This window comes from Erinaceus europaeus, chromosome 20, assembly GCF_950295315.1.
Source record: "Erinaceus europaeus chromosome 20, mEriEur2.1, whole genome shotgun sequence".
NCBI classification, from domain to species: domain Eukaryota; kingdom Metazoa; phylum Chordata; class Mammalia; order Eulipotyphla; family Erinaceidae; genus Erinaceus; species Erinaceus europaeus.
This window is the reverse complement of record NC_080181.1, coordinates 56,106,158-56,133,869: the sequence shown is the minus strand read 5'-3', so window position 1 is coordinate 56,133,869 and position 27,712 is coordinate 56,106,158. Positions and strand designations below refer to the sequence as shown.

General features: G+C 53.2%; 2 protein-coding genes and 1 non-coding gene across 7 annotated transcripts in view; 2 read left to right on the top strand and 1 right to left on the bottom strand.

The window, feature by feature from the left end:
• SEMA4B (semaphorin 4B) overlaps nt 1-17,348 on the bottom strand; it is a 36,660-nt gene extending 19,312 nt beyond the window's left edge. Inside the window, exons 1-2 of one of the 5 annotated variants that reach the window (XM_060179438.1) lie at nt 17,326-17,348; nt 918-1,096 (exon numbers count right to left, since the gene is read on the bottom strand). In XM_060179438.1, coding sequence (XP_060035421.1) covers nt 918-1,096; nt 17,326-17,333 — 187 coding nt within the window. In that variant the 5' untranslated portion in view covers nt 17,334-17,348. Of the gene's footprint in view, nt 1-917; nt 1,097-1,392; nt 1,722-15,436; nt 15,717-17,325 lie in introns of those variants that run through there. The other 4 variants (XM_060179439.1, XM_060179436.1, XM_060179437.1 and 1 more) reach the window with 4 other exon arrangements.
• Nucleotides 17,349-26,838: 9,490 nt separating this feature from the next.
• Nucleotides 26,839-26,972, top strand: LOC132535150 (small nucleolar RNA SNORA70). The gene has a single exon (XR_009546932.1). It is a non-coding gene; the product is annotated as a small nucleolar RNA SNORA70 (small nucleolar RNA).
• On the top strand, nt 26,884-27,392 carry LOC132534937 (large ribosomal subunit protein uL16-like). Its single transcript, XM_060179642.1, has one exon. It carries the CDS (start codon nt 27,070-27,072, stop codon nt 27,337-27,339), a length of 270 nt encoding a protein of 89 aa, XP_060035625.1. The 5' UTR covers nt 26,884-27,069; the 3' UTR covers nt 27,340-27,392.
• The last annotated feature ends 320 nt before the right edge of the window (nt 27,393-27,712 follow it).

Here is a 27,712-nt window from a genome sequence, read left to right as displayed (position 1 = left end):
GAGACAGCCAGAAATTGAGAGGGAAGGGGGCACGGAAAGGAAGAGAGACAGAGAGACACTTGAAACACTGCTTCACCACTCACAGAGCTTTCCCCTTGCAGGTGGGGACGAAGGACTCGAACCTGGGTCCTTGTGCATTGTAACATGTGCACTTAACCAGGTGCGCCACCACCCCATCCCTTTTTGGTAATTTTTATTTATTCCCTTTTGTTGCCCTTGTTGTTTTTTATTGTTCTAGTTATTGTTGTTGTTACTGATGTCGTCATTGTTGGATAGGACAGAGAGAAATGGAAAGAGGAGGGGAAGACGGGGAGAGAAAGACAGACACCTGCGGACCTGCTTCACCGACTGTGAAGTGATTGCCCTTCAGGTGGGGGAGCCGGGGGCTCAAACGAGGTTCCTAACGCCGGTCCTTGCGCTTTGCGCCACGTGCGCTTAACCCGCTTAACCCGCTGCGCTACCGCCTGACTCCCTCCGCCTCATTTTTCTGCCAAACTGTGTGGCAGGCAAACAAATGGGTTCGAGGCCTCTGAGACCATCTGCTGGGCACCGCAATACACCAGCTTCACCGGGCGCCCGTTTCACAGGCGGGTAAACTGAGGAGGGGGAGCATGGACTGTCTGCCTGGCGGCGAACGAGGGCTTTGCGCAGCGAGGAGAGGAGAGGAGGGGAGGAGAGGAGAGGAGAGGAGAGAGAGAGAGAGAGAGAGAGAGAGAGAGAGAGAGAGAGGAGGGGGCTGCAGAGCAGGGAGACCGAGCAGCCTGCTGGGGACAGAGCTCAGGCTCCCCCCGCGGCCCTGGGTCCCCAGTGCAGCCCTGAAGGGGCGCGGGGACCCCTCCCCGAGCTCTCGGGCTGTAGGCCAGGGGCGCGCCCGGCAGGCCGTCTGTCCCCGCGAGGTGCCTTTGTCCCGCACTCACCCAGCGGCAGGCGGATCCGGGGCGCGAACGCGCGCGTCGGGGGCGGGAGCAGCAGCAGCAGCAGCAGCGGCAGCGGCAGCGGGGCGGCGGGTGGGCGCCCCCGGACCATGGCGCGTCCTCGGCTCGGCTCAGCGGGCTCGGCGGGCTCGACTCGGCTGCGGCTCTGCCCGCGCCGGGACCTGCGGGAGGGGGAGGGTCACGTGGGCGCCGCGCCAGCCCCGCCAGGGCCCCGCGAGGGTCCCGCGGCTCCCGGGAGTGCGGAGCGAGGGCGGGGCCACGGGAGGAAGTGGGGCGGCTCCGCCCCGCCCCGCCCCCTTCCGGGCGCAGGGCGCCGGGGTGCACCGACCGGGGTGTACCAAGCCCAGTGCACGAGAGCGGGACGGAGCCGGAGGTGCAGAGGGCCCCCCGGCCGACCCCGCCTGCCTTTGCATGCACCCCCCCGCTCTCCCCTCTCCCTCCGGGCGCCGGGGTGCACCGAGTCTCGTGCACGAATGCGCGGCGGGACTGGAGGTGCAGAGGCCTCCCCGCGCCGACCGCGTCTGCCTTTGCATGCGGGGCGGAGCTGGAGGTGCAGAGGCCTCCCCCCGCGGACCCCGTCTGCCTTTGCATGCACCCCCTCTCCCTTCTGGGCGCCGCGGTGCACCGAGCCCCGTGCACGAGTGCGCGGCGGGGCTGGAGGTGCAGACGCCCCCGCATCGACCCCGCCTGCCTTTGCATTCATCCCCCCGGCTCGCCCCTCTCTCTCCGGGCGCCCGCCGGGATGCACGGGCTGGGGTGCACCGAGCCCCGTGCCCGAGTGCGCGGCGGGGCTGGAGGTGCAGAGGGCCCCCCCCCCCCCCCCCGCCAACCCCGTCTGCCTTTGCATGCACCCCCGCCCCTGGCTCGCCCCTCTCCCTTCCGGGCGATGCACCGGCTGGGGTGCACCGAGCCCCGTGCCCGAGTGCGCGGCGGGGCTGGAGGTGCAGACGCCCCCCCGCATCGACCCCCGCCTGATTTGCACGCAACCTCCCCCCCCCGCGGCCCCCGGGACCCGACCCCCACCTCCTCCCACCACTCGCATTCCTGGGTCCCGCCAGTGCCCCTGCACCCACCCGTCCGTGACAGAAAGAACTGGCGGGGCCAGCTGTCCTCAGCCTCATCTCTGCTCGGGAGCTCTCCCCCCAACCTGGCGGGGCGCCCAAGGGGGTCCCCTGGGGCGGAAGAACAGGCTCCCCGGAAGCTACCCCCTGAAGCTGAGTGGGTCCTCAGAGCCACACCCATAGAAGAGGCAGCGCGTAGCCCCCCACCCCCACCCTGCTGGTTCAATTCTGGGTGTGCTCACCCCTTTGGTGGGTTCTGAAACCGATTTGAGCTGATTTTTTTAGTAACTTTTTTTTTTTTTGTCTCCAGGATTATTGCTGGGACTCAGTGCCTGCACTACAAATCTACTACTCCTGTGGCCATTTTTTTCCGATTTTTTTTAGATAGGACAGAGAAATTGAGAGAGGAGGGGGAAGATAGACAGGGGGAGAGAAAGGGGCTGGGTGGTGGCGCACCTGGTTGAGCGTCACAATGCACAGGGAGCCAGGTTCAAGCCCCCATCCCCACCTGCAGGGGAACAACTTTGCAAGTGGTGAAGCAGTATTGCAGGTGTCTACCTTTCTCCCTATCACCTCTTGATTTCTGGGTGTCTGTATCAAATAAATAAGGATAGTTTAAAAAAATTAAGAAAAAAGGGGGGAGAGAAAAAGGGGGGAGAGAAAGTCACTTGCAGACCTGGTTCACCACTTGTGAAGCAACCCCCTTGCAGGTGAGGAACTAGGGGTTCAAACCGGGATCCTTACCGGTTCCTTACACTTTGTACTATGTGCGCTTAACCCGGTGCGTCATGGCCGACCCCCACCTTTTAAACTTTTTTTTTAAATAGGGCAGAGAGAAATTGAGAGAGTGGGGGGATAGAAAGAGAGAGACACCTGCAGACCTGCTTCACCGCTTGTGAACTTTCCCCCTGCAGGTAAAGACCAAGGGCTTGAACAACACGGGCCCTTACACGCATGGTACCCTGTGTATTCAGCCTGGTGAGTCACTTCCTGGGTCCGAGCTGATGCTTATCAGCATTGAAACAAATAAAAGCAGGAAATATCAAAGGGCAGCACTGTGGAAGGATGAGTGGCCAGGGATGAGTGGCCAGGGAGGGTAGAAGAGAGGCAGGAGGGTGTGCTCCTCCTTATGCCTAGTCTAGCGGGATTTGGATGGGCAGCCATCACCCGCAGGCAGGGGGTGTCATCCTGGGCAGCTCCTGTTTGCCCTGAGAGACGCACCTTTTGCTCCCTCACCCGCAGCCTGCCTGGGCCTCTCCCCAGGAAAGTGTGTCAAAGCCCACTCCATTACACACACACATACACACACACACTCTCTCTCTCCCCCTCTCCCTCTCTCTCTCTCTCACACACAGTAGCCACCCCTCCCAGAAGTGTTCCAGCCACCGACTGCCAAGTCCATTTTACTTTCTTTTTAAAATTAAATGTATTATTTATTTTGGATAGAGACAGAGAGAGAGAGAGAGAGAGAGAGAAACCTGAGGCACTGCTTCACCACTTGTAAAGCTTTTCCCCTCTGCAGGTGGTGACCAGGGACTTGAACCCGGGTCTTTGCCCACTGTAATGTGTGCTCAACCAGGTGCACCACCACCCGGCCACTCCAAGTCCATGGTTCTGTCACTCGGTCCTGAACTCCTTCCGTCACTCCTCACATCCCACGCCACCTGACCACTCACCACTTCTGGGGGTCCCAGTCAGCACCCTTTTTCTTCTGCAATCCTCTATCCCACCCTTGCACCCTGCAATTTAGTCTCATCTTGGCAGTTGGATCGAGTCAAAACCAAAGGCAGTCATGGCACCCTCTGCTCAAAACCCTCCTTCCCGGAGGACAAAAACCCCAGGCAGGGCTCAGCTCTGTCTCTCTCATTCATGAGACCTTAAAAGACCAGAACTATCAGGCCTTGAGCCACTATTTCCCTTGCTCTGAGATACCCTCCCTTTTCAAGGCACTTCCAGACATGGGACATGATTCCCTTCTTTGATGCGGTTTATCTTATTGTCTGAACTCCCTACCCCCAAGAATGCTGAGTAAGGAGGACAGAGATCTTGGCCCTGCTGGTTTAGCTCTAAGCCTCTCTGTTCTGAGCCTCCAGAACAGATCCCCAGTAAGCATTTAGTGAGTGAACTAATGAAAGCAATCCAAAAGTCATGGGCTACTGGTGACGCCAGTCGCTTCACAAGCATCTGTGTTTTTGTTTTGTTTTTTTTTTTTTTTTGTTACAGAAAGTCCAGTGGCCCAGAAGCTAGTGCAGTGTGAAGCACAGGACTTGTATGCATGCATGGGGTCATGAATTCGATTCCCAGCACTGCATGTGTCAGAGTGATGCTTTCACCGTACAAATACAGACGTCAAAACATCACTGGCATATGCAGAGCCAGGGGTGAGATGCAGAGCCTCAGGCTTGCTAGCCCAGTTCTCTACCATTGTTTAGTCAGAGCTGTGTTTGGGTAACAGCTTTGAACCTGTAAGGACTCTCCCAAACTAGTGCTAGCAGACAGTCCACCTAGAGGAGCACACACCTTACCCACTCAGGAATTCTCGGGTCCAAACCCTGGCACCACATGGAAGCACTTTGGTACCAGGATACTTCCATGGCAGACTGGTACTGTGATATCTCTCTCTCTCTCCTCTCTTTCTACATAAAAAAATAGAACAAAAAATGAAAAAGCTGCCCATGTATGAAGTTCAGGTACAAAACATACAAAGTCCTCAGTCATGAAACTTTGCAACCCAAGTACAAGGCTGTATTATGCCTTTTAGATCTACTGTTTCTGTTTCAGATGTCACCCTCCTGGAGTCTAACTACTGATCTAGTATCGATTATCAGACTTCCCCTCCCAGTCTGAGTTGCTTATACTACTGATAACATCCCTAGGCCTTTTTTTTTTTAAATATTTACTTATTCCCTTTTGTTGCCCTTGTTTTTTATTGTTCTCATCATTGTTGGATAGGACACAGAAATGGAGAGAGGAGGGGAAGACAGAGAGGGGGAGAGAAAGGCAGACACCTGCAGACCTGCTTCACTACTTGTGAAGCAACTCCCCTGCAGGTGGGAGCCGGGGGCTCGAACCAGGATCCTTAGGCTGGTCCTTGCGCTTTGCACCATGTGCGCTTACAGCCCGACTCCCCTCTTTTTTCATTTTAAAGATTTTTCATATTTATTTACTTATTCCCTTTTGTTGCCCTTGTTTTCTTGTTGTTGTTATGGATGTCGTCGTCGTTGGATAGGACAGAGAGAAATGGAGGGAGGAGGGGAAGACAGGGGGAGAGAAAGACAGACACCTGCAGACCTACTTCACCGCCTGTGAAGCGACTCCCCTGCAGGTGGGGAGCTGGGGTCTTGAACCGGGATCCTTATGCAGGTCCTTGAGCTTTGCGCCACTTGCACTTAACCTGCTGCTCTACTGCCCAACTCCCTCCCTCTCCCTTTCTTTTTAAAAATTTTTTTCAAAGTTTCTTTTTTTATTATTTTATTTACTTATTCCCTTTTGTTGCCCTTGTTGCTTTATTATTGTAGTTATTATTGTTGTCATTGTTGGATAGGATAGAGAGAAATGGAGAGAGGAGGGGAAGACAGAGAGGGGGAGAGAAAGACAAGACACCTGCAGACCTGCTTCACCACCTGAAGAGCCACTTCCCTGCAGGTGGGGAGCCGGGGGTTCAAACTGGGATCCTTACGCTGGTCCTTGTGCTTGGAGCCACCTGCGCTTAACCTGCTGTGCTACCACCTGCCTCCCTCTCTCTTCCTTTCTATCACCCTCTTCCCTCTTGATTTCTGGCTGTCTCTACCCAGTAAATAAATACAGATTAAAAAAAAAAGTGCAGAACTTCCTGGAGTATCGAGGACACGGCCAAACACACTCCACACGGGGTGGGGCTGTTCCAGTGCAGAGGGGCTAGAGCGAGAGCCCACAGGGCGGAGTGCCTGTGTTGCATTGTGTGTGGGCCATGTCTGAGCCCTGCCACACCACATGGGGAGTGCCACGGCGGCACTGGAGGAGGCTCTGGTGCTCTGCTGTCTGTCCCCCCTGTCTCACTCTAAATGAAAAAAGTGATCTGGAGCAGTAAATTCATGGACACACACACACACTCAAGACATAATAACGAATGGCACTATGACCTTGCCTGACTCCCGCAGGGCTGGGGTTGGGGACTGAGAGCCTTTGGGAAAGTGCCCCTCTGCACAAGAGGGTGATATGGGCCGCCCAGTGTTTTCTTATCCTGGTAATAGTGCTGTGCCTGGGGGAGAATGCTCTTATCCTTGCTGGGGATTTTAGTGGTAAAGTGTTATGTCTGCAGATTGTGGATGTCTCAGCAAAACTCTGTGTGTGTGTGTGTGTGTGTGTGTGTGTGTGTGAGAGAGAGAGAGAGAGACTATAGCAAAGAGTGTGAATGTAACCATAGGAAAGGTTCATGTCAATCACGTGCGCCACCACCTAGGCCCTGCATGGATTTTCTATAAAATTTGGAGTGGAAATTAGGTGAGATAGGGTCCCCAATAGAGCTCAATGCCTCAAGATACTTCCCTCAGGGTTAAAAGGCTCGTGTCCTGGGAGTCAGGCTGTAGTGCATTGGGTTAAGTGCACGTGGCGCAAAGTGCAAGGACCGGCATAAGGATCCCGGTTCGAGCCCCCCGGCTCCCTTCCTGCAGGGGAGTCGCTTCACAGGCGGTGAAGCAGGTCTGCAGGTGTCTGTCTTTCTCTCCCCCTCTGTCTTCCCCTCCTCTCTCCATTTCTCTCTGTCCTACCTAACAACGACGACATCAATAACAACAATAACTACAACAACAATAAAAAACAAGGGCAACAAAAGGGAAATAAATAAATTTAAGAAATAAATAAAATAAAAGGCTCGTGTCCTACATGGCCTGAGCCACCAGCAGTGTGTCCTCTCAGCCTCACCTTCCTCAGGATGCCTGTGGGAACAGGAGGACGTACAGCCAGGCCGCCATGCGGGAGGCCCCAAGTCCATCCCCCCACATATTCCAGAGTGCACTGATTCCTTCTCTCTCACCACTGCTAACTAGATAAGTAAATCGTTAAAAAACACATTTAGAAGAAAATGCAAGAACCCCTGTTGAGGCTGAGGTCCTGAGGACAGTGTTTCCACCTGCCCCCTGCTTGCTACTTCTACCCAGATCCATCAGGAGGGCTGGGCTCCCCAGAACATCATGGTGGCAACACTCAGGCTGTGTAGCTGCTGGGCTCATCCCCAGGGAGGGCTGTGCAGTGTGCTCGGGGCTAATTACATCCTGCTGGGGACTGCTCAAATGTTCTAGGTGCCGGGTGCCAAGTGGGTGGCAAGCCCCCTGGAGTGCTGTGACAAGGTCTTCCGCCTTGGGGACCTCCCCCCCAATGCTGCAGAACTCTGGGGGAGTTCTGGGAGGAGGGGGCTCACGACTCCAGGGACTATGCCTCTGGCTGGGAAACTGCCTGCACCCTGTGCCTCCACCTGACTGCCCTTCCAGGACTGGAAACTGGGGACAATGGCTGAGGGAAAAGCTCGCTGGGGCTGACTTCCTGTGAGCTATGAGGGGTGCCCAGGTCCATGCTGTGTCTTCTGTGGCACAGCCTCTCTTGGATGGAGGCGAGTCTTTCTGGGCCAGAACAGCGGTGTTCATAAAGAACTGGGGAGCAGCAGTGCGGAGAGTGAGCATAAAGAGAGATGAGAGCAGAGCCAAGCTCCTGGGGGGGGGGGGGGCAGCCAGCACAGGGGTAGGGGGGGCAGAGGGGGCGGCATCAGTCACTGTGGCCTCTTTCCCAAGCCCTGACCCTTCCTCCCATACTCTGCCTCCTCCCTGCAAGCTTCCCACACTCCAGACATGCGTGTGTGCTCTCTCTCTCTCTCTCTCTCTAAGAGGCAAGAATTTGAGGTAAATTGTGCACAGAGCACATGCAGAGGCCAAGCAAAACCTCTCTGGTGAGGACTGGGGGCATTGCCTCATGGGCATGAGGAAGCAGGAGGGCAGGACCTTAAGATGCCTCTTTTCTCTCCTTCTCTTTCATTCTTTCTCCTTCAGAGCACTGCTCAGCTCTGGCTCCGCATGGTACAGGGGATTGAACCTGGGGACCTCAGAGCCACAGGTATGAAAGCCATCTGCAGAACCACCATGCTGTCTCCCCAGATCCCACTTCTTGATGGGGTGTTTCCAAGTGTACACAGATGTTAGAGTGCTGAGCTGCATGCTCAGGACTCACATACTTAATGAATGAAAACTCACACCCCAAAGCAAAAGAGGCCAAAGAGGGGGAGAGAAAAATACCTCCCCTGTAGGGTCAGGTGAAGAGGGGGAAAGGAGGGGGGAATAGCTCCTCATTAGAGCACAGGACTGGCATTCCTGAGGCCCTGGGTTCAAACCCCCAGCAGCACCCTAAGCCAGAATTGAGCAGGGCTCTGGTCAGGTTTCTCTCTCTGATTAAAATAAAAAGTAAGGTGGTCCAGGAGGTGGCGCAGTGAATAAAGCATTGGATTCTCAACCATGAGGTCCTGAGTTCAATCCCCGGCAGCACATGTACCAGAGTGATGTCTGGTTCTTTCTCTCCTCCTATCTCTCTCATGAATAAATAAATAAATAACTTTAAAAAAGAAATAAAAACAAAAAATAAGGGGCAGAGGGTAGATAGCATAATGGTTATACAAACAGACTCTCATGCCTGAGGCTTTGAAGTCTCAGGTTCAATACTCTGCACCATCATAAGCCAGAGCTTAATAGTGCTCTGGTAAAGATAAATAAATAAAAGGTGAGATCTTTCAAGAAAAGAAAGCAACAATGGAGAAAGAAATTAAAGAGAAGCATAAGGGAAGCCATAAGCAAAAGGTAAAGGAGCCCTAACGGGGTGAGGGCCGGTGCAGGCTGGAGGCAAGACCCTGGGTCATCTGCAGGAAGTGCCTCACCCGGGTCAGGCCACCCTTGACCCCGGGCATCTAGGGTCCCTGTACGCTGGCCCCAGACAGGCCTGCCTGCTCTCTTCCCACCAGGGTTCCTGGCTGCCGGCTCCCACAATTCTGCCCCGGGAGGTCCAGCTTTGTCTGTGGGCTGTCGGGGAGGGGAGGGGTGAGCCCAGGGGAGCAGATCCCAAGGTCCCAGTTGCCCCCCTCCCAGAGCACCTCAGCTCCGCCCCTCCTGGGGTTCTGGCTGGCAGGCCGCCCGGCAGGGCCCCACAGACGTGTACTGGCTGCGGCCCAGCCTTGGAGCCCTGCCACCACCCCGAGAGCCCCCAGCCCTCCTCCCATGCCAGCCTGCAGCTGCAGCTCCCCTCCCTGGCCTGGGTGGGCACCCGCCCCCCACCCAGGGCTGGGCACGCTCAGCTGCAGCAGCAAGACATTTTGATGAGGAAGCGACAGCAGCTGGCACGCCCTGTGTGCTTTCAAACCAGCCAATGCCTTCTGGGGCTGGGCCGGGCCTCAGCAGGGCCCCAGGGTACTGCCCACAGAGCACACTGCAGCCTTCCTGCCGGGGCCATTTCCTCGTGCTGGGGGACAGGTTGTGGGGCTCAGAGGCTTCAGCACCCCCGACCCTGCACCTGAGCATGTCTTCAGGGTGCCCACACCTGTGGCATGGGGCCGGGGAGCATGCCGGAGGCACACCAACCAGAGTGGCAGTGTGGGCATGAGGGGCAGCCAGGCCTGCCACAGCAGACTCACCGCCACCCCCGTGCCAACGCGTGCCCTTTGCCTGGAGCCCAGCCCTTCGACCCCCTCTGGGCCCGGGTGTCGCTCCCACCAGCAAACCCGGTGCTGAGGCTGCAAGTCTGCCAGGGAGAAGGAACCGGCCCGCCCGGCCCAGACCTGGGGTGTGCCTGCTGCGGCAGCAGCCTTCACCACCTGTGCCCGTGCCACCCCCGCCGGGGCCTGTCGGGACCTGAGCCGGCCACTCCCTGGGAGGGGTGCCCTGCCCACAGGCTGTGGTGCAACAGCAGGGCCCGGCCTGTCCCACCCGGCCCGCCGTCACCCCTGGGCCTGGCAGAGGGCTGGGGGGGGGGTGCTGTGTGCCTGTGCCCAGGGGCCTGCTCGTTCTGGCTGGCTCCTGTCACCCCAAAGGGACGCAGTGGCTATGAGTCGCCCTCTCTGCTCTGGGACCACGCAGCCACCTGCCCATGGGGCTCCAGAGTGGGGGAAGCAGGGTGGTGGCGATGGGGGAAGGGGTTCCAGCTTCCAGACTGGCACATCAGATGTGAGCTCTCCCTTCAGGAGACCCCAAGAAGTCGGGGCTCGGGCCCCACACGTGCTGCCAGTTCCTCCTCAGGCCTCTCTCTGGGCCCCAGGTCCGTGTAGGGGAAGAAGCCCAGGCCGGATCAGAGTCCCAACACCCACAGCCCTGTTCTGGACTCCAGTGCTGCCTGTGAGCCAGATGGGGGGGGGCAGCAAGGTAGTGGGGGCCCACAGGGAGCCCTCTGATTTCCTGTGGGCTGTAGCTCCTGCTTGATGAGGAGGTGGTGTGCCACCTGGCCCCAGAAGCAGTGGCATGGCAAGGGAGGCCACATTCAGAAAGCCAGGCACTTCTGCTCCAGCTGACCTCAAAGCAACTCCTCAGAGTCCAGATGCTCCTCCTCTGCCCACTTTCCGCTGTGCTTTTCAGAGGAAAACCAACTCAGGGTGGGACTCCTCATTTCTCTGTTTTGGCAGCAAAGGGCTTCTTACAGAGCCCTGAGGTGAATGAACCTAGGCCTCAGGGAGCCCCTCAACCCTAAGGCGGGGGATCCAGGGAGCTTTGAACCCAAGAACAACAGGCTAGTGCTGGAGAGAGGGACCAAAAGAGCTGCTTGCTGGTGTCTATGACTGCTGTCCCCCAAGCGGTGGAGACCTCTGCTGAAGTGTACTGACCTGGTAACCCAGGACCCTCCAAAGCCTGCCTCTAGTGGGGAGAGGAGCCTGCACTGGTCTGGATCGGCTCTGGAAGGCTGACAGGAGGCACCTAGCCGAGCGCTGAGGGCCGTGCAGTGGACATGGGGGAAGCTGGTGTGTGCACCTCGCTGGGTGCCTGCACTCACTCCTTCAGTTTTCTTAGCAGGTGAGACAGGTGTGGCATCATGTGAGAGGCTAGGCACAGAGAGGTTCAGGGACTTCCTAAGATCATGCTCATCATGCGAGGCAGGAACCAGAACCCAGATCTGGCCAGAACCCGCGTTGGTCTCTGGCCTGTAGAGCAGGATCTCAGATTGCTCTGTTGCTCTGTTCAACATGGTTCTGTCACAGTGTCGGTGAGGAAAAACCCACCGGGAGACATTGCTGGTGCCAGGTGGTGGTGCACTGGGTTGAGCACACACGTTGCCATGGACAGAGATCAGCGTTCAAGCCCTTGCTCCCCACCTGCAGGGGGGAAGCTTCATAAGCAGTGAAGCAGAGCTGCAGGTGGCTCTCTCTCTCCTTCTCTAGCTCCCCTTTACCTCTTGATTTCCCTTTGTCTCTGTCCACTAAAGAAATAAATAATGAAAATATATCTTAAAAGATTTATATATTAGTGAGAGAGAATGAGAAAAAATCAGAGCATCACTCTGGCACATCTGATGCCAGGGATGGAATTCAGGACCTTGGGCTTGAAAGTCTAATACTGGGAGTCGGTTGGTAGCACAGCAGATTAAGCGCATGTGGCGCAAAGTGCAAGGACTGACGTAAGGATCCCGGATCCCGGTTCGAGCCCCTGGCTCCCCACCTGCAGGGGAGTCACTTCACAGGCGGTGAAGCAGGTCTGCAGGTGTCTGTCTTTCTCTCCATTTACCTGTCTTCCCCTCCTCTCTCCATTTCTCCCTGTCCTATCCAACAATGACTACATCAATAACTACAACAATAAAACAAGAGCAACAAAAGAGAATAAATAAATACTAAAAAAAAGAGAAAGTCTAATACTTTGCCTGCTGCGCCACCTTCCACAGCAGTACTTATTTATTTATTTAATATTTATTTTCCCTTTTGTTGCCCTTGTTTTTTTTATTGTCGTTGTAGTTATTATTGTTGTTGTTATTGATATAGTCGTTGTTAGATAGCACAAAGAGAAATGGAGAGAGGAGGGGAAGACAGAGAGGGGGAGAGAAAGATAGACACCTGCAGACCTGCTTCACCGCCTGTGAAGCGACTCCCCTGCAGGTGGGGAGCCGAGGGCTCAAACCAGGATCCTTATGCCGGTCCTTGCGCTTTGTGTCACGTGCGCTTAACCCGCTGTGCTACTGCCCGATTCCAATACTTACTTATTTGTATGAATATGGCCATGCAGGGGACAAGCCCTGGGCCTTGGGCATGAAAGTGCTGTGTTCTAGTGTGGAGCTGGCTCCCCACCTCCTACCAGGGCCGGACCCCCTTTCATTCACTTCCCTTCCTCCATAAGCACTTGGCCTGTGCTGCTACCTCCCAGGCACGGGTGCAGTTGACATCTGGCCTGCTGCTGCCTCTAGCCAGGTGGTTGCGGCTCAGCCGTTCTCAGCTCAGAGAACACCCTCCTCCCGCACACTTTCACTCCCTCGTTCCTGGTCACCAACACAGCGGTGGCCAGGTCAGCCTGGCGGAGCTCCAGGAGTGCTCCCCCTACGGTGCGGGCCAGAACTCAGTGCTGATTCCCATTCAGCTCCCGCCTGCCCCTTGGGGCTCCCTCTGCCTCTGCTCAGCTTCCCTGGCACATGTGGTGTTGGGGGTTAGAACCCAGGACCTCAGGCTTGCCAGTCCTGGGCTCTGCCACTGTGCCACCTCTCCAGCAACCTAACTCACATGGATTTTACATTATTTTCTGCAGAGCTGGTGCCTTGCATGGGTACGATTTCACCACTCCCGGCCACTTTTTCACAGGCAGAGAGAAAACAGAACATCAAAGACACCTCAGGTGCCAAAGCCCCTCACATGTGGTGCCAGGGCTTGAACCTAGGTCTTATGCACAGGGCAAGGTAGGTGCCCTGCCCAGTGAACTATCTCTCTCTGGTTCCTAATTCAGGACTGTATGATTGTCTGCCATCAGGGCCATAACTGGACCTCTGCACAATGCTACCACTTGCAGTGGACTCTTATAGATAGAGAATAAGAAACAGAGAGGGGAGAGAGAGATCAATCACAGCACTGCTTCATCACTCGTGCAACTCCCCATTTTCATAGTGTTCCCATGTGGTGGCCAGGGGCTTGAACCCGGGTCCTGGCATATCATAAAGTGTGTGCTCTGTCAGAGGAGCCACCTCCTGCCCCCAACACTGGTTCTCATCTCCAGCACCAACGCAGAGTCGGGAAAAGACACACCCAGTACAAGCTGTGGCCATGCCTATCTGCTCTAGTCACCCCCGTCAGACATCCCCATGCATCTGTCTCCCTCTTGCCACCTTCCTCTTCTGCTTCTCAAAAGAAAAGCGCCTCACTCTTGTGGGGTGCCCCACTTCCTGTTTCAGCCCCTCAATCTCCGCAGACCTGTTGGCTTCAGAGGAGACGGGACTTTGGAGAGGTGCTGAGCGCACAGAGACCAGACCAAGCACCATGGAGAGAGGCTTTCACAGCTGTCCTGGCCCCAGTCTCCAAGCCCATCTTGAGTTCGCCTACTGCCCACATCTCCATCTTTAAGTCCCCATAGACAACAGCATGGACCCAGGACTGCCTGGAGATGCACCCAGACTCTCCTGGGCTTGGGTAAGAACAGTCACCAGACTGGGAGACAGTCTAGTGGTAGAGCACAGGACTTGCTTGCCTGAGGCCCCAGGTTCCATCCCTGGCACCAATAGTAAGGGGCTGAGCAGCACTCCTTTCCTCACAGAAAAATTATTAATTAATTTTCCAATAAAAAAGACTTACTGGGGGGCTGGGAGACAGCATAATGGTTATGCAAAAAGATTTTCATGCCTGAGGCTCCAAGGTCCCGGGTTCAGTCCCCAGCCCCACCATAAGCCAGAGCTGAGCAGTGCTCTGGTCTCTCTTTCCTCTCTCTGTTATCTCTCATTAAAATAAATTTAAAAAATTTTAAATTAAAAAAAAGACTTATTGGGTGGTGGTAGATAGCATAATGGTTATGCAGATACTCTCATGTCTGAGGCTCCAAAGTTCCAATTCAGTCCCCTGCACCACCATGAACCAGAGCTAAGCAGTGCTCTGGTAAGAAAAAAAAGAGAGAAAGAGAGAGAGAGAGAAATGAAGGAAAGAAGGAAGGAAGGGAGAAAAGAAGAGGCTTATTTAATTTATTTACTAATAAGAGAGAAGGAGCCAGAGCACCTGCTGACTCATAAGGTGCTGGGAGTTAAACTCTGGACCTCAGGCACTAAAGGCTGGTGCTCTACCCACAAAGCCACGTCCCAGGACATAACTGATTAGTCTTCTTTAAAAAGCAAAACAGTGTGGTCCGGGAGGTGGCGCAGTGGATAAAGCATCAGACTTTCAAGCATGAGGTCCTGAGTTCAATCCCTGGCAGCACATGTACCAGAGTGATGTCTGGCTCTTTCTCTCTCCTCCTAGGTTTCTCATTAATAAATAAATAAAATCTTTAAAAAAAATAAAAGCAAAACAAGACCCCCCCCCACACACACACACTTATGTCCTGAAAGTCTGGAAGCTGGGTTCAAGTTTGGACCTTCCCAACAACAGACTTGTCACTTTGGCCAGTCACCTAAACTCTGAGTCCAGTGTCTCCTATGAGCATGGGTCTGGGGACAAGACAGCAGGCTTTCTAGCCCTCTCCCAGCTTCAGAGCATCTGTGGGGAAACATGTTCTTTCTTAGTGCATGCCCCTTCCAAGGATGGCATGATTCACCTGTCAAATGACATTCATCTCAGGTGAGCAAAACCTGCCAGAGTCCAATACCTTCTCAGGGGACCCAGGGCCCGTTCTCGCCACCAGAGGGGAGTGACTGTCCAGGACCCCAGCTTCTCTTTCTCTGAACCTTGCCACTGACCTCACAGCTCAGAGAGGGGCAGTGACTCAGAGCCTAACCAAAGGTCAACCTCACTGCCATACTGAAGGTCCAGCCTTCCCCAAGCTCCAGGTGAACACCCAGACTGTCCCCAAGCTCCAGGTGAGCCCCCCCGACTGTCCCCAAGCTCCAAGTGAACACCCAGACTGTCCCCAAGCTCCGGGTGACTCCCCCAGACTGTCCCCAAGCTCCAGGTGACCCCCCAGACTGTCCCCAAGCCCCAGGTGACCCCCAGACCCTCAAGCTCCAGACAACACCATCAATCTCAAGTTCAAGATGACTCACTCCATGTCCCTAAATTCTAGGTGACTGCCCCCAAGTTCCAGGTGCCTGTCCCCTAGTTCCCAGTGTGCACAGACTGTGTCCCCACCAACACTCCTGCTTCCAGGTTTCAGGATTGGGGGGTGGGCACGGCTGGTTGTGGGACCTGGCCCGGTGCCCCCTGCTCCCTGGCAGCAGGACGCCCGCCCCCCCACCCGAGCCCTGGGAGCGTCCTGGGCAGGTGGGCCCGGCGGGCTGGGGTGGGGCCTCTGAGGGGCGGGGGTCCCGGAGACCACCTCCGATAGTGCCTACCTCGCGTCCCAGCCCGGCTCGGCGTCCAGAACGTCGGCAGCAGGACCCTAGCGCTCCCGGAGTCGGTGACCGCTCGCCCGCTCTGAGCCGGGTGCCGGAAGTGCTCAGCCCCGCCCACTGCCCCAGGAGGGCCGCCCCGCCCGCCCGCGCCTGGCAGGGTGCCTCGGAGAGCCGCTGCACCCCTGCATGGCCATGCACCCCCACCGCGGCTCTGCACCTCACCGCGGCTCTGCACACCCCAGCATGGCCATGAACACCCCAGCATGGCAATGAACACCCCACCACTGCTCTGAACGCCCCAACATGACCATGAACACCCCAGCATGGCCATGAACACCCCAACATGGCAATGAACACCCCATCAAGGCTCTGCACACCTCAGCATGGCAATGAACACCCCATCAAGGCTCTGCACACCCCAGCATGGCAATGAACACCCCAGCATGGCAATGAACACCCCAGCATGGCAGTGAACACCCCAGCACGGCTCTGAACACCCCAGCATGGCAATGAACACCCTAGCATGGCCATGAACACCCCAGCATGGCAATGAACACCCTAGCATGGCCATGAACACCCCAGCATGGCAATGAACACCCCACCACTGCTCTGAACACCCCAACATGACCATGAACACCCCAACATGGCAATGAACACCCCAACATGGCAATGAACACCCCATCAAGGCTCTGCACACCTCAGCATGGCAATGAACACCCCATCAAGGCTCTGCACACCCCAGCATGGCAATGAACACCCCAGCATGGCAGTGAACACCCCAGCACGGCTCTGAACACCCCAGCACGGCTCTGAACACCCCAGCATGGCAATGAACACCCCAGCATGGCAGTGAACACCCCAGCACGGCTCTGAACACCCCAACATGGCAATGAACACCCCAGCATGGCAATGAACACCCCAGCACGGCTCTGAACACCCCAGCACGCCTCTGAACACCCCACCACGGCTCTGAACACCCCAGCATGGCAATGAACACCCCACCATGGCAATGAACACCCCAGCACGGCTCTGAACACCCCAGCATGGCCATGCACACCCCACCACGGCTCTGAACACCCCACCACGATTCTGAACGCCCCAGGTTGGCTCTGTGCACCCTCAAGGGCTCTTCACTCCCCACGGCTCTGTGCCCCCACCATGGCAGTGGACACTCAGGACGGCTCTGCAGCCCCTGCTTGACCTCCTTCTCTCAAGATGGCTCTGAGCCCCCCCATGCAGGCTCTGAAAACCCCATGTGCCCTATGCACCCCAACTATGGCTCTGTGTCACCCAAGTGGCCTCTGCACCCCCACTGATAGCACCCATGACACGTCTGTGTCCCCCACCACAGCTCTTTGGGCTCCCCTGCATCCCCTTCAGCTGTGCACACCCCCCTGACCTTGGGCCCCACAGTGCACAGCCCTCCCCCATCTGCTTCAGGCCTAGCTCCACCTCTGAACTTGAGGTGCTGCCTGTGGACAGTCCCTCAACCTCTCTGAGCCGCAGCCGCAAGCAGTCCTTCAGTGGCAGGTACCATCTCAAGGGCACACACCTGGCACCCTGTTGACATCTCTCTGAAGGAGAGAGAGCAGAGCCGCCCTGCATGAAACCACCCATGGCCCCACCCAGGACTGCGCCCACAGTGGCCGCTGGAAGCCGGGCAACAGAAACCCAGAGACTGCTGAAGGGAGAGATACAGGCAAATGTGGCTTTTATCAAGTGACCTTGGCCCAGCCCTCCCTCCCAGCCCAGTGGCCTATCTGCCACTGCAGCTTTCTGGGCAGGGCCTGAAACTGCCTCTTCTGAGGCTGGACAAGGAGCTGGCAGGAGTCAGGGAGAGAGCCGGCAGGCAAGGGGTCCGGAACCCAGTGCCAGTGCCAGCCACTTACCAGGTCATACCCTGCCCTGTTTCTCCAGGCAGAACTGGGCTGGGCCCACCAGGCTCCCCAGCTAGTGCTCCTTGGTAAAAAGAAAGAAAAAAAGGGAGGGGGGGCACTTGCTGCCTGTCCACCACCTATTTACAATGACAAAATTATGACAAGCAGTGACACTACTGTGCGTAGTTTCACCCAACCCAGTAACCATGAGTCAGTACTTCTTCCTAAAACTTAAAAAACAAACAAGCAAAGAAACAGATGGAATTTGTTCACAGTAGGATTTTCAAAGCTAATGGTGGTGGTCTGCTGGTGCTGCTATTTCAGACTGACTTCTTGTCTCCTTCCTTCCTTCCTTCCTTCCTTCCTTCCTTCCTTCCTTTCTTTCTTTTGCCTCTGGGGTTATTGCTAGGGCTTCATGCCTGCACTATGATTCCATTGCTCCTGGACGCCATTTTTTCCATTTTGTTGTTGTTGCTGTTATTATGGGGAGAAATCAAGAGAGATGGGGAGACAGAGAGGGACAGAGAAAGACAGACACCTGCAGACCTGCTTCACTGCCCATGAAGCGACCCCCCTGCAGGTGGGGAGCTGGGGGCTCAAACCGGGATCCTTACACCAGTCCTTGCACTTTGCGCCACGTGCGCTTAACCCACTGCACTACTGCTGCCTCCTTTTTTGTCTCTTTTCTATGTGAAGTTTTACGTGTATCTTTTGCAGGGGGTGGGGGGGGGGTGGTGGAGTGTAGCTCAGCTGGTAGACCTCAGAGCTCACACGTCCAAGCCTCCCTGTTTGACCTCAGTGCTGCCTGATCTCAAGTGAACTGTAAGTCTCCTAGGAAGTGTTTTTTGAAAGGAAAGGGTTATTTAGCACTTGCTCTTGTAACTTTTCCCTTGGACAGCAATATATGTAGACATTTCCCCATAAGATTAAGAATTCTTAGGCTGGGAAGATAGCATGATGGTTATGTAAAAGACTTTCATACCTGCGGGCCGAGCGGTAGCACAGTGGTTAAGCACACATGGCACAAAGCTCAAGGACCGGCTTAAGGATCCTGGTTCGAGCCCCCGGCTCCCCACTGCAGGGGAGTCACTTTACAGGCGGTGAAGCAGATCTGCAGGTGTCTATCTTTCTCTCCCCCTCTCTGTTTTCCCCTCCTCTCTCCATTTCTCTCTGTCCTATCCAACAACAACAACAGCAATGGCAACAACAACATTCACAACAAGGGTAACAACAAGGGCAACAAAATGGGGAAAAATGGCCTCCAGGAGCAGTGGATTCATAGTGTAGGCACTGAGCCCCAGCAATAACCCTGGAGGCAAAAAAAAAAAAAAAAGACTTTGGTACCTAAGGGACTAAAGGTCCCTGGTTCAATCCCTAGCACTACCATAAACCAGAGCTGAGTAGTACTCCGGGGTAAAAAAGTTTTTTTTGGGTGGAGGTAAATAGTAAAAGGTGAAAGATTTGCATGATCTGAAAAGAAACCAGAATATCAGTGAGATAAATACCATAATGGTTATACAAAGAGACTCTCATGCCTGAGGCTCCAAAGTCCCAGGTTCAGTCCCCATAAGCCAGAGCTGAGCAGTGCTCAGGTAAAAAAAAGAAAAACAATCTTGCATACTTTCATATTTGTTTATTTATAGAGCACTGTTCAGCTCTGGATTATGGCAGAGCTAGGGATAGAACCTGGGATCTAGGAGCATAAAAGTCTTTTGCATAGCCACAATGCTCTCTCCCTGGCCCTTATTTTATTTCTCTCTGTCTCTCTATTTTTTACGGATCCAGGGACTCCCACATACATGATTTCATAACTTGGGGCCACATTTTTATTCAGATACAGAGGACACCAAGTACTAGAGCCTCCTCCGCTCCCATGGTGACTCCCATGTGGTGGCCGGGCTCAAGCCTGGGCTGTACAAGCCCTTCCTGGTGAGCTGTCTCTTCAGCCCCAGCAAGCATTCAAAAACAAGTTACTATGGAACATGTAAGCCATTGCTAATTGCTCCTTGTAGTAGTGGCCGGTGAGCATCTACCTGTCCTCCCCATCTCTGCCTGGCCTCCAGCCTCTCAGGGAGGTGGTGCACTTCACGGGTACCTATAGGCCCGCTTACTATTTCTGTCATGGTGGGGGCTGGAGGACTTGCTGAAAATCAACCTCGGCCAGTTCTAGGCACACAGAGCACTCTCCCCCGTCCCCTTCTCCCCTCCCTGGCCTCCTCAACCAAAACACTGCTCAGTTCTGGCCTATGGTGGTACAGGGGATTGAACCTGGGACCTCAGAGCCTCAGGCACGAGTCTTTTTTTTTTTTTTTAACTCTCCCAGCCTCCGCCCATCCCATTATTCCACTTATTTTTTAATACTTTATTTATTTATTGGATAGAGACAGTGAAAAACCAAGAGGTAAGAGGAAACAGAGAGAAACATGCAGACCTGTTTCACCACTTGTGAAGCTTTCTCCATGCAGGTCGGGACCAGAGGCTTAGCTCCAGGTCCTTGCACATGTTTTTCTCCCATCCTACTCTATTTTGATTTGATTCTATTCTATTCTACTCTATCCTATCCTAATTTCTGGTCTATTCTGTTCTGTTCTGTTCTATTCTGTTCTATTTTATTCTATCCTATCCTAATTTCTGTTCTATTCTATTCTATCCTATCCTAATTTCTATTCTATTCTATTCTATTCTATTCTATTCTATTCTATTCTATTCTATTCTATTCTGTTCTATTCTACTCTATCCTATCCTAATTTCTGTTCTATTCTATTCTATTCTATTCTATCCCATCCCATCCCATTCTATCATCCCATCCCATCCCATCCCATCCCATCCCATCCCATCCCATCCCATCCCATCCCATCCCATCCCATCCCATCCCATCCCATCCTATTCCTCCTGCCTTCTGTTGAAAAAGGGGGGGAAAGGGAAATCTTCAATGTGTTGCAAAAGGCCCATCTTTCATGCTGTCGATCCCCTGCGCAGTCCACCCCTTTCCTGGTGGCGGACTCAGGTGCAGAGTGGCTGCAGTTAATCGTCTTCTCAGCCCAGTGGGCCCCTGATTAATGTCTCCACTCTTTTCCTTTCATCCTTACCTCTTCCCTCCTCCCCCCATGGGGACCTGGGGGAATAGACCTTATTGCTCCATTTTCAGCAGGGTTTCTGTTTTTGTTTTCTTCATGCAGAGTGCCACCGATCCCAGGCCAGCTTTTTAAAAAACACCAGCTGAGCTCCCTGCCAGCCCAGCTGTCAGCAGCCTTCGAACTTATTTGGCTGTGTGTGCAGTTGGATGCTATGACTAGATCCTGTGGCTGCCTCCGCAACGAAGAAACCTTACAGAGTGACCCAACTCCCCACCTGAGGGAACCACAGGGAGGTCCCCTTCCCCACTTCTAAGGCCGTGTCGTTACAAGAATTCCTTTGTTCACTTACTACGAATCCCTTCTGATACCTCCAGGTTGCTGCCTGTATCAATTTCTCCCCTCTTTTTTGTTTCTGAATAATAATCCACAGAACGGATGTACCAGACAATTCATTTGCAGGATATTTTATTTGTTTCTATTCAGGGACTTTTACAAGTAAAGCTGGTAGGAGTGTTCACATAAATGTTTTACATGAATGGAACTTTACATTTCTTTGGGATATGCTTCAGGTGTGCCAATGTGAGGTGGTATGTGTGTGTGTTCACTGTATCAGAAATCATCATGAGGGGCAGGGCGGTGGCACATCTGTTTAAGCGCTCACATTACAAGAAATCATCATGCTGGCCTGGGAGGGTGGCACAGTGGATAAGGTGTTGGGCTTTCAGGCGTGGAGTCCCGAGTTCAATCCCTGGCATCACATGCCAGAGTGACTTGCTCTGATTCTCTCTCCCTCTTTCTCACATTCATTTGAGAAGAAATAAATCTTTTAAAAAAGTATACTATTAGGGAGTTGGGCGGTAGCACAGTGGGTTAAGCGCATGTGGTGAAGCAGGTCTGCAGGTGTCTATCTTTCTCTCCCCCTCTCTGTCTTCCCCTCCTCTCTCCATTTCTTTCTGTCCTATCCAGCAAGACAACATCAATAACAACAACAACAATAACTACAACAACAATTTAAAAAGGGCAACAAAAGGGAAAATAAGTAAATAAATAAATAGTGGTCCAGGAGGTGGCACAGTGGCTAAGGCACTAGACTCTCAAGCATGAGGTCCTGAGTTCAAGCCCCGGCAGCACATGTGCCAGAGTGATGTCTGATTCTTTCTCTCTCTCTCCTATCTTTCTCATTAATAAATAAATAAAATAAAATTTAAAATAAATATATAAAATTAAAATTAAATTAAAAAATAAGAGCCTGATGAGAACAGAGGATCCGTGCTGGTAAGGAGCCCCAGTTGTAATCCTGATGGCAGAATAAATAAAGTGGATTGCTGGTCCCACCCAGCTGATTACAGAGGTCTGGGTGGGCCCCTGAAATGCTTCGTGTCCTGTGAGTTCCCGGGTGATGAGGTGATACAGCTGCTGCTGGTGGCAGAAGCATCATTTAAGCCCAGCCGGACACCGAAAGCCTGTTCCCTCCGCCCTACCCCGCCTGCCCCGTCCCCCTGGGCCTGGGACCTTCCCCTTGTATATTTCTTCTCATGCATTTCTGGCAGATGAACTGAGGGTTTCATAGTGTGTGACATCACTAGGCAGCCTGACCCAATTAAAAAAAAAATCTTTATGCTTAGAGAGAGTGAAAAATGGAGAGATATATAGAGAGGAGAGACACCAGTCACCGTGGAGCTAGTGCTGGCCATCCACGGTGCTTCCATGTGGTGCTGGGGCTTAAGCATGCAAGTCCAGCACTGCATCATCAAGCCACCTTCCCTGCCAGCCAAGTACACATCAGAAAAACACTCACTAATGAGGAGAAGAGAGAGACTCAGAGGATCACTCTGGTGCACACGTAATGCCGGCCACTGAACCCGGGACTTCATGCTTCAAGCTCAGCACTCCCCCCACCTAGAGCCTCCCGGCACTGCCAAGCACACTTATCTGTCTCCATCCCCAGGCCTGCCGGATTCCCACTCTCTGTCCTTTGCTTCATGCCTTGAGGTTATCCACCCACTGCCTCGATACACCCCCAGCCACAGGAGACTTTGGAGGCCATTAAATTGGGGGACCTCGGCACTTACGTGGAAGGCATGCCCCCCACCCACACCCTGGTCCCGTCCCTCCTGGACCTGCTGGCATCCCCACCTTGCCCAGGTCTGCTAGCCTGTCCCTTCCTCATTCCCGCTGGGCCCCCTAGGCCACCAGTCCTCAGCAACTGCTCCTCCAGGGCCCCCCCCCCCCCCCCCCCCAGGTTCTGCTCTGTGCTCCCTCTCTGAGTGCTGGCGTCTGCCGAGAGCCTTTAGGACCCAGCCTGGTCGCTGTGCACAGCACCTTCTCTGTGTTGGCCGTGTCACTCTCTTTTCTTGTGGCTTCCCTTCCTGCTTCCTTCAGACACTCTCCTGAACCTTCCTTCTCCCTGCTTTTCAAGCTTCCACTGTCCTCCCTTTGCTTTACTTTCAAAACAGAAGCTACGAGAAGGGGCCCTTATCTCCTTCCTGTTTGCTACTTTCCTGGAAAGGTGGGCAGGTTATCTCACCCAGGTCAGCAGCGTGTGCCACTTTTTAAAGCATCAGAAGTGCCTAGAGACAGCACACTGGTGGCTGTTAAGACGCCCACCGGAACAGTAGGCAACAGCATCTCAAGGCTGATAGGCCCTTCCTGCAGGTGAGATGCCCCTGAAGGAGCTGACCTGGCCTCTGACCCACCTGTGCCCCACCAGCCACCCCTTCTCAATCCTGGGGGTGAGGCAGAACAGTATTTTTCAAGCTCCCACCAGCTTCCAGCCAGCCTTTTCTTGTCCTCTGTACTTCCTGTCCCACTCCCTTCCTCTCCACCACTTTATCCCTGGGAATTTTTTATTTTATTTTATGTATTGATGAGAAATGATATGAGAAAGAAAGAACCAGACATCACTCTGGTACACGTGCTGTCGGGGATTGAACTCAGGACCTCATGCTTGAGAGTCCGATGCCTTATCCACTGTGCCACCTCCCAGACCACTATCCCTGGGAATTTTAAAGCAAGGCAGGCGAGTTAGTTCACCTTGGAGGGGGCCTGCTCTGCCGTGTACACCACCCAGGTTCAAGCCTGGCCCCCAGAAGCTTCTGTGCTGTGGTCTGCTTCCTTCCTATCTGAAAAAGAAGGGAAGGCCCCAGTGACAACAAAAATCAAAACAGAAAAAGGGGGTGCTTGGAGAGACCTCACCCACGAGAGTACACACTTCGCCACGAGCTTTCCTGGACCCAGGCTTGAGTCCCCGGACGCCCCATGGGGAAGCTTCACAAGCAGTGGGGAATGTGCTGTAGCATTTCTCCTCTCTCTGCCTCTCATTCTCTAGAGAAAGGAGAAAGAATGTTTAAATATACTCAATTCTCTCATACCTAAAACAAACAAACAAAAACCAACAGCAACAAATAGTGACAGAAGAAATGGCTCAACTGGTAGAGCACTGGGCTCACATGCCTGAGGCCCCTGGTTCAATCCCCAGCACTGCACAAACCCCAGAGCGTTTTCTGGGGTTTCTTTCTTTCTTTAAAATACATTTATTTATTTATTCCCTTTTTGTTGCCCTTGTTGTTATTGTTGTAATAATTATTATTGTTGTTATTGGTGTCATTGTTGTTGGCTAGGACAGAGAGAAATGGAGAGAGGAGGGGAAGACAGAGAGGGGGAGAGACTGCAGGTGGGGAGATGGGGGCTTGAACTGGGATCCTTCTGCCAGTCCTTGCGCTTTGCGGCACATGCGCTTAACCCGCTGCGCTACCGCCCAAGCCCCCTACCTTCTTCTTTTAAGACTTGTTCTTTCAGAAAGAGAGTCCAGAGGACCACTCCTCTCTGGCATACTCAGTGCTGGAGATGGAACCTGCGTCATTCGCCGGATGAGCCACTAGTCCTCTCCTTGCTGTGAAGGCTGTGTGGAAGGGTTAAAGCGTTCCCAGAGCAAGGAACCTCCCTCTGGCCCCCTGACAACTCTTGAGATGTTCTGTAAAAGGTCAGATGTCTCCAGAATTTCAACAGACAGCCTGTGTCTGTTTAAAGGGAGAGACAGCCAGTTCCCGGCCCTGCGCCAACCCTTGTGGACAGTTCTTGCCTGGTTCTTCAGGCTCCCGGCCAAATGTCCAGGCAAAGAGCACCCCCACACCACCACTACAGTCACAGGGAAGGACCATGGCCTGGGGAGATGGGCACCCAGCAGACTGGGCATACTCACCAGCTGATGGGCCTGAGATGTATCAGGAATGGTGGGGGAGGGAGGCCGCTACCTGGAGCCACAGACAGGTGGCTGTGACACCATGCAGAAAGCCCTGCACCTGGCATGGGAAGCAGGCTTCACACACAGTGCCCTGAACTGCCAGGTCCTCTCTGTGCATCTGAAAATGTAGGGACAAACATCCTCCCAGGGAGCTTGCCCCAAGGTCACACAGCCCACAACAAGGTTCCCTGACTGGGGCCGGGCCCTCTAGAGGCTGGCAGGTAACTTTCAGCATTGAAGGAAGGTGGCATGGAGCTGAAGACATGCTTGAGTAACCTCACTTTCATTACTTAGCCATGTCCTTTCTCTCCCTTTCTTTCTCTGACCTCTGACTTCCTCTCCTTCCTGAGTACTTGGGAATAAACTCGGGGCCACATACATGTGTAATACTGCTCATCTGCTTCCCAGACCATCCCCCCCCCCCGAATTTTTACTTATTAACACGAGCAATAATGTACCAGAGCAGCACTTTGGGGATATGCCATGCTGGGGACTGAACTCAGGGACTTCATGCTCACAAAGACTGCACTCTACCACTAAGCCATCCCCTCCTGCTACACAGCCCTTTTTCAAATTTAATACTTCTTTCAAGGAAGTATTAAATTCTTTAAGAGAAAGAGAAGTATAAATTCAAGGAAGTATTAAATTCTTTAAGAGAAAGAGAAAGAGGGAGGGGGAAGAGAGAGAGAGAGAGAGAGAGAGAGAGGAAACCACCAAAGCACTGCTCCCCCCTCCCTGAGTTCCCTTGACAACAGCCATGGTGCTCCCAGTGGTGCCAGGGATCAGATCCAGGGCCTGAGGCATGGTGAAGCATGAACTGTCCCAGCTGAGCCACCTCCTGGGCCCTTAACTATAAACAACTCCTATTCTTATATTCCAGAGTTAGTAACTGCCCGTATATTCTGGCATATCACCCTTTCATAGTTTAAAGTCAATATAAAGCATAGTGTGTTTCCAACCATGATATATATATATATCTAACATTCCAATGAACAATTTCTATTCTTTGGTATCTAGATTGAGCTGGCTGTCACTATTATGGCTGAGCATTTAGGCTGCCTACAATTTTTGCACTGTTATGAGCAATCAAAATGCATCTTTCTTCATTTGTCCCTGGAGTTTTTTTCTTTTTTAAAAAAGATTTTTGTTTATGAGAATGATAGGAGGAGAGAGAGAGAGAGAGAGAGCCAGACATCACTCTGATACATGTGCTGCCAGGGATTGAACTCAGGACCTCATGCTTGAGAGTCTAATGCTTTATCCACTGCACCACCTCTCAGACCACTTTTTTTTTTAAATCTTTATTTATTGGATAGAGATAGTCAGAAGTGGAGAGGAAATGGAGATAGATAGATAGATAGATAGATAGACAGACAGACAGACAGACCTGCAATCCTACTTCACCACTCATGAAGCTTTCCCCTTGCAGGTGGGGACTGGGGACTTGAACCCAGGTCCTTGTTCACTGTAACATGTGCACTCACCAGGTGCCTCACCACCCGGCCCCTTCCCTGGATTTTTCTTAGGACAAACTCTCTCCGTGGCTTGTTGGCTTAAGACTTCAGACACTCGGTTAAGCGCAGGTGGTACAAAGCGCAAGGACCAGCATAAGGATCCCGGTTCAAGCCCCTGGCTCCCCACCTGCAGGGGAGTTACTTCACAGGCGGTGAAGCAGGTCTGCAGGTGTCTGTCTTTCTCTCCCCCTCTCTGTCTTCCCCTCCTCTCTCCATTTCTCTCTTTCTTATCCAACAACGACGGCATCAATAACAACAACAATAGAACAACAATGACAACAAAAGAGAATAAATATATAAGTCTAAAAAAAAAGACTTCAGACATACAGCCAGATTCTCCTGAGGAGGGCTGTGACAGCTTAGTTCTCATAAAAGCAGTTATTTAGTTATTTATTTTCCCTTTTGTTCCCCTTGTTTTTTAATTATTGTTGTAGTTATTATGGTGGTTGTTATTGATGTCATCACTGTTGGGTAGGACAAAGAGAAATGGAGAGAAGAGGGGAAGACAGAGAGGAGGAGAGAAAGATAGACACCAGCAGACCTGCTTCACTGGCTGTGAAGCGACTCCCCTGCAGGTGGGGAGCCGGGGGCTCGAATCGGGATCCTTATGCCAGTCCTTGGTAAAAGCTTTTATTTATTTATTTATTTATTTATTTTACTTATTTTCTAGAGGCAGAAAGAGTGAAAGAATCTGCAGCCAATTAAGCCGACCATACCACCCTCCCCATGACGCCCGGTGTGCAGTGGCTGCAAACAGCAGCCTCCTGGGTAGTGTGTGCAGCCTGTTGCTTGTATTGGCTGCCCTAAGGGACCCTGGAGACAGCCCTTCCTACTGTGTTCATTTTATGCCTGACCTCCTGCTGCCCCTAACCTTAGGCTCCAGACAGGGATGTGAGGTGCTTTTGGGAAGCCCCAGGGCACCATGACCAGAGTCCACATTGGCCAGGTCATCATGTCCATCCAAACCAAGCTGCAGAACAAAGAACATGTGATCGAGGTCCTGTGCAGGGCCAAGTTCCAATTCCCTGGACACCAGAAGATCCACATTTCCAAGAAGTGGGGCTTCACCAAGTTTAACACAGATGAATTTGAAGACATGGTGGCTGAAACGCGCCTCATCCCAGACGGCTGTGGAGTCAAATACATCCCCAACCGCGGTTCCCTGGACAAGTGGCAGGCCCTGCACACCTGAGAGCCTCAGAGGTGTCCCTTACTCAATTACAATAAATCAAGATCCTGCTTAAAAAAAAAATTAAAATTAAGTGGTGAGTTCCTTTAAAAAAGAAAAAAGAAAAAAGAAAGAGTGAAAGAGGCCACACCACTGAAGCTTCCTTCAGTACAGTGAGAGCCAGGCTCGAACCCGGGTCACATGCGTGGCAAAGCAGTACACTAGCCACGTGAGCTATTCAGCCAGTCCAAGGTGAAAATTTCTTTTTTCTTTTGTTCTACTTTATTATGGACAACATACTCTATGCTACGCCCGAGGAAGATGGGTCGATATTGGGTAAAGGCATTTTATAGAAGGAGAGGCTACATCCTTTAACTAGAAAGCTATCCTCTTTGCA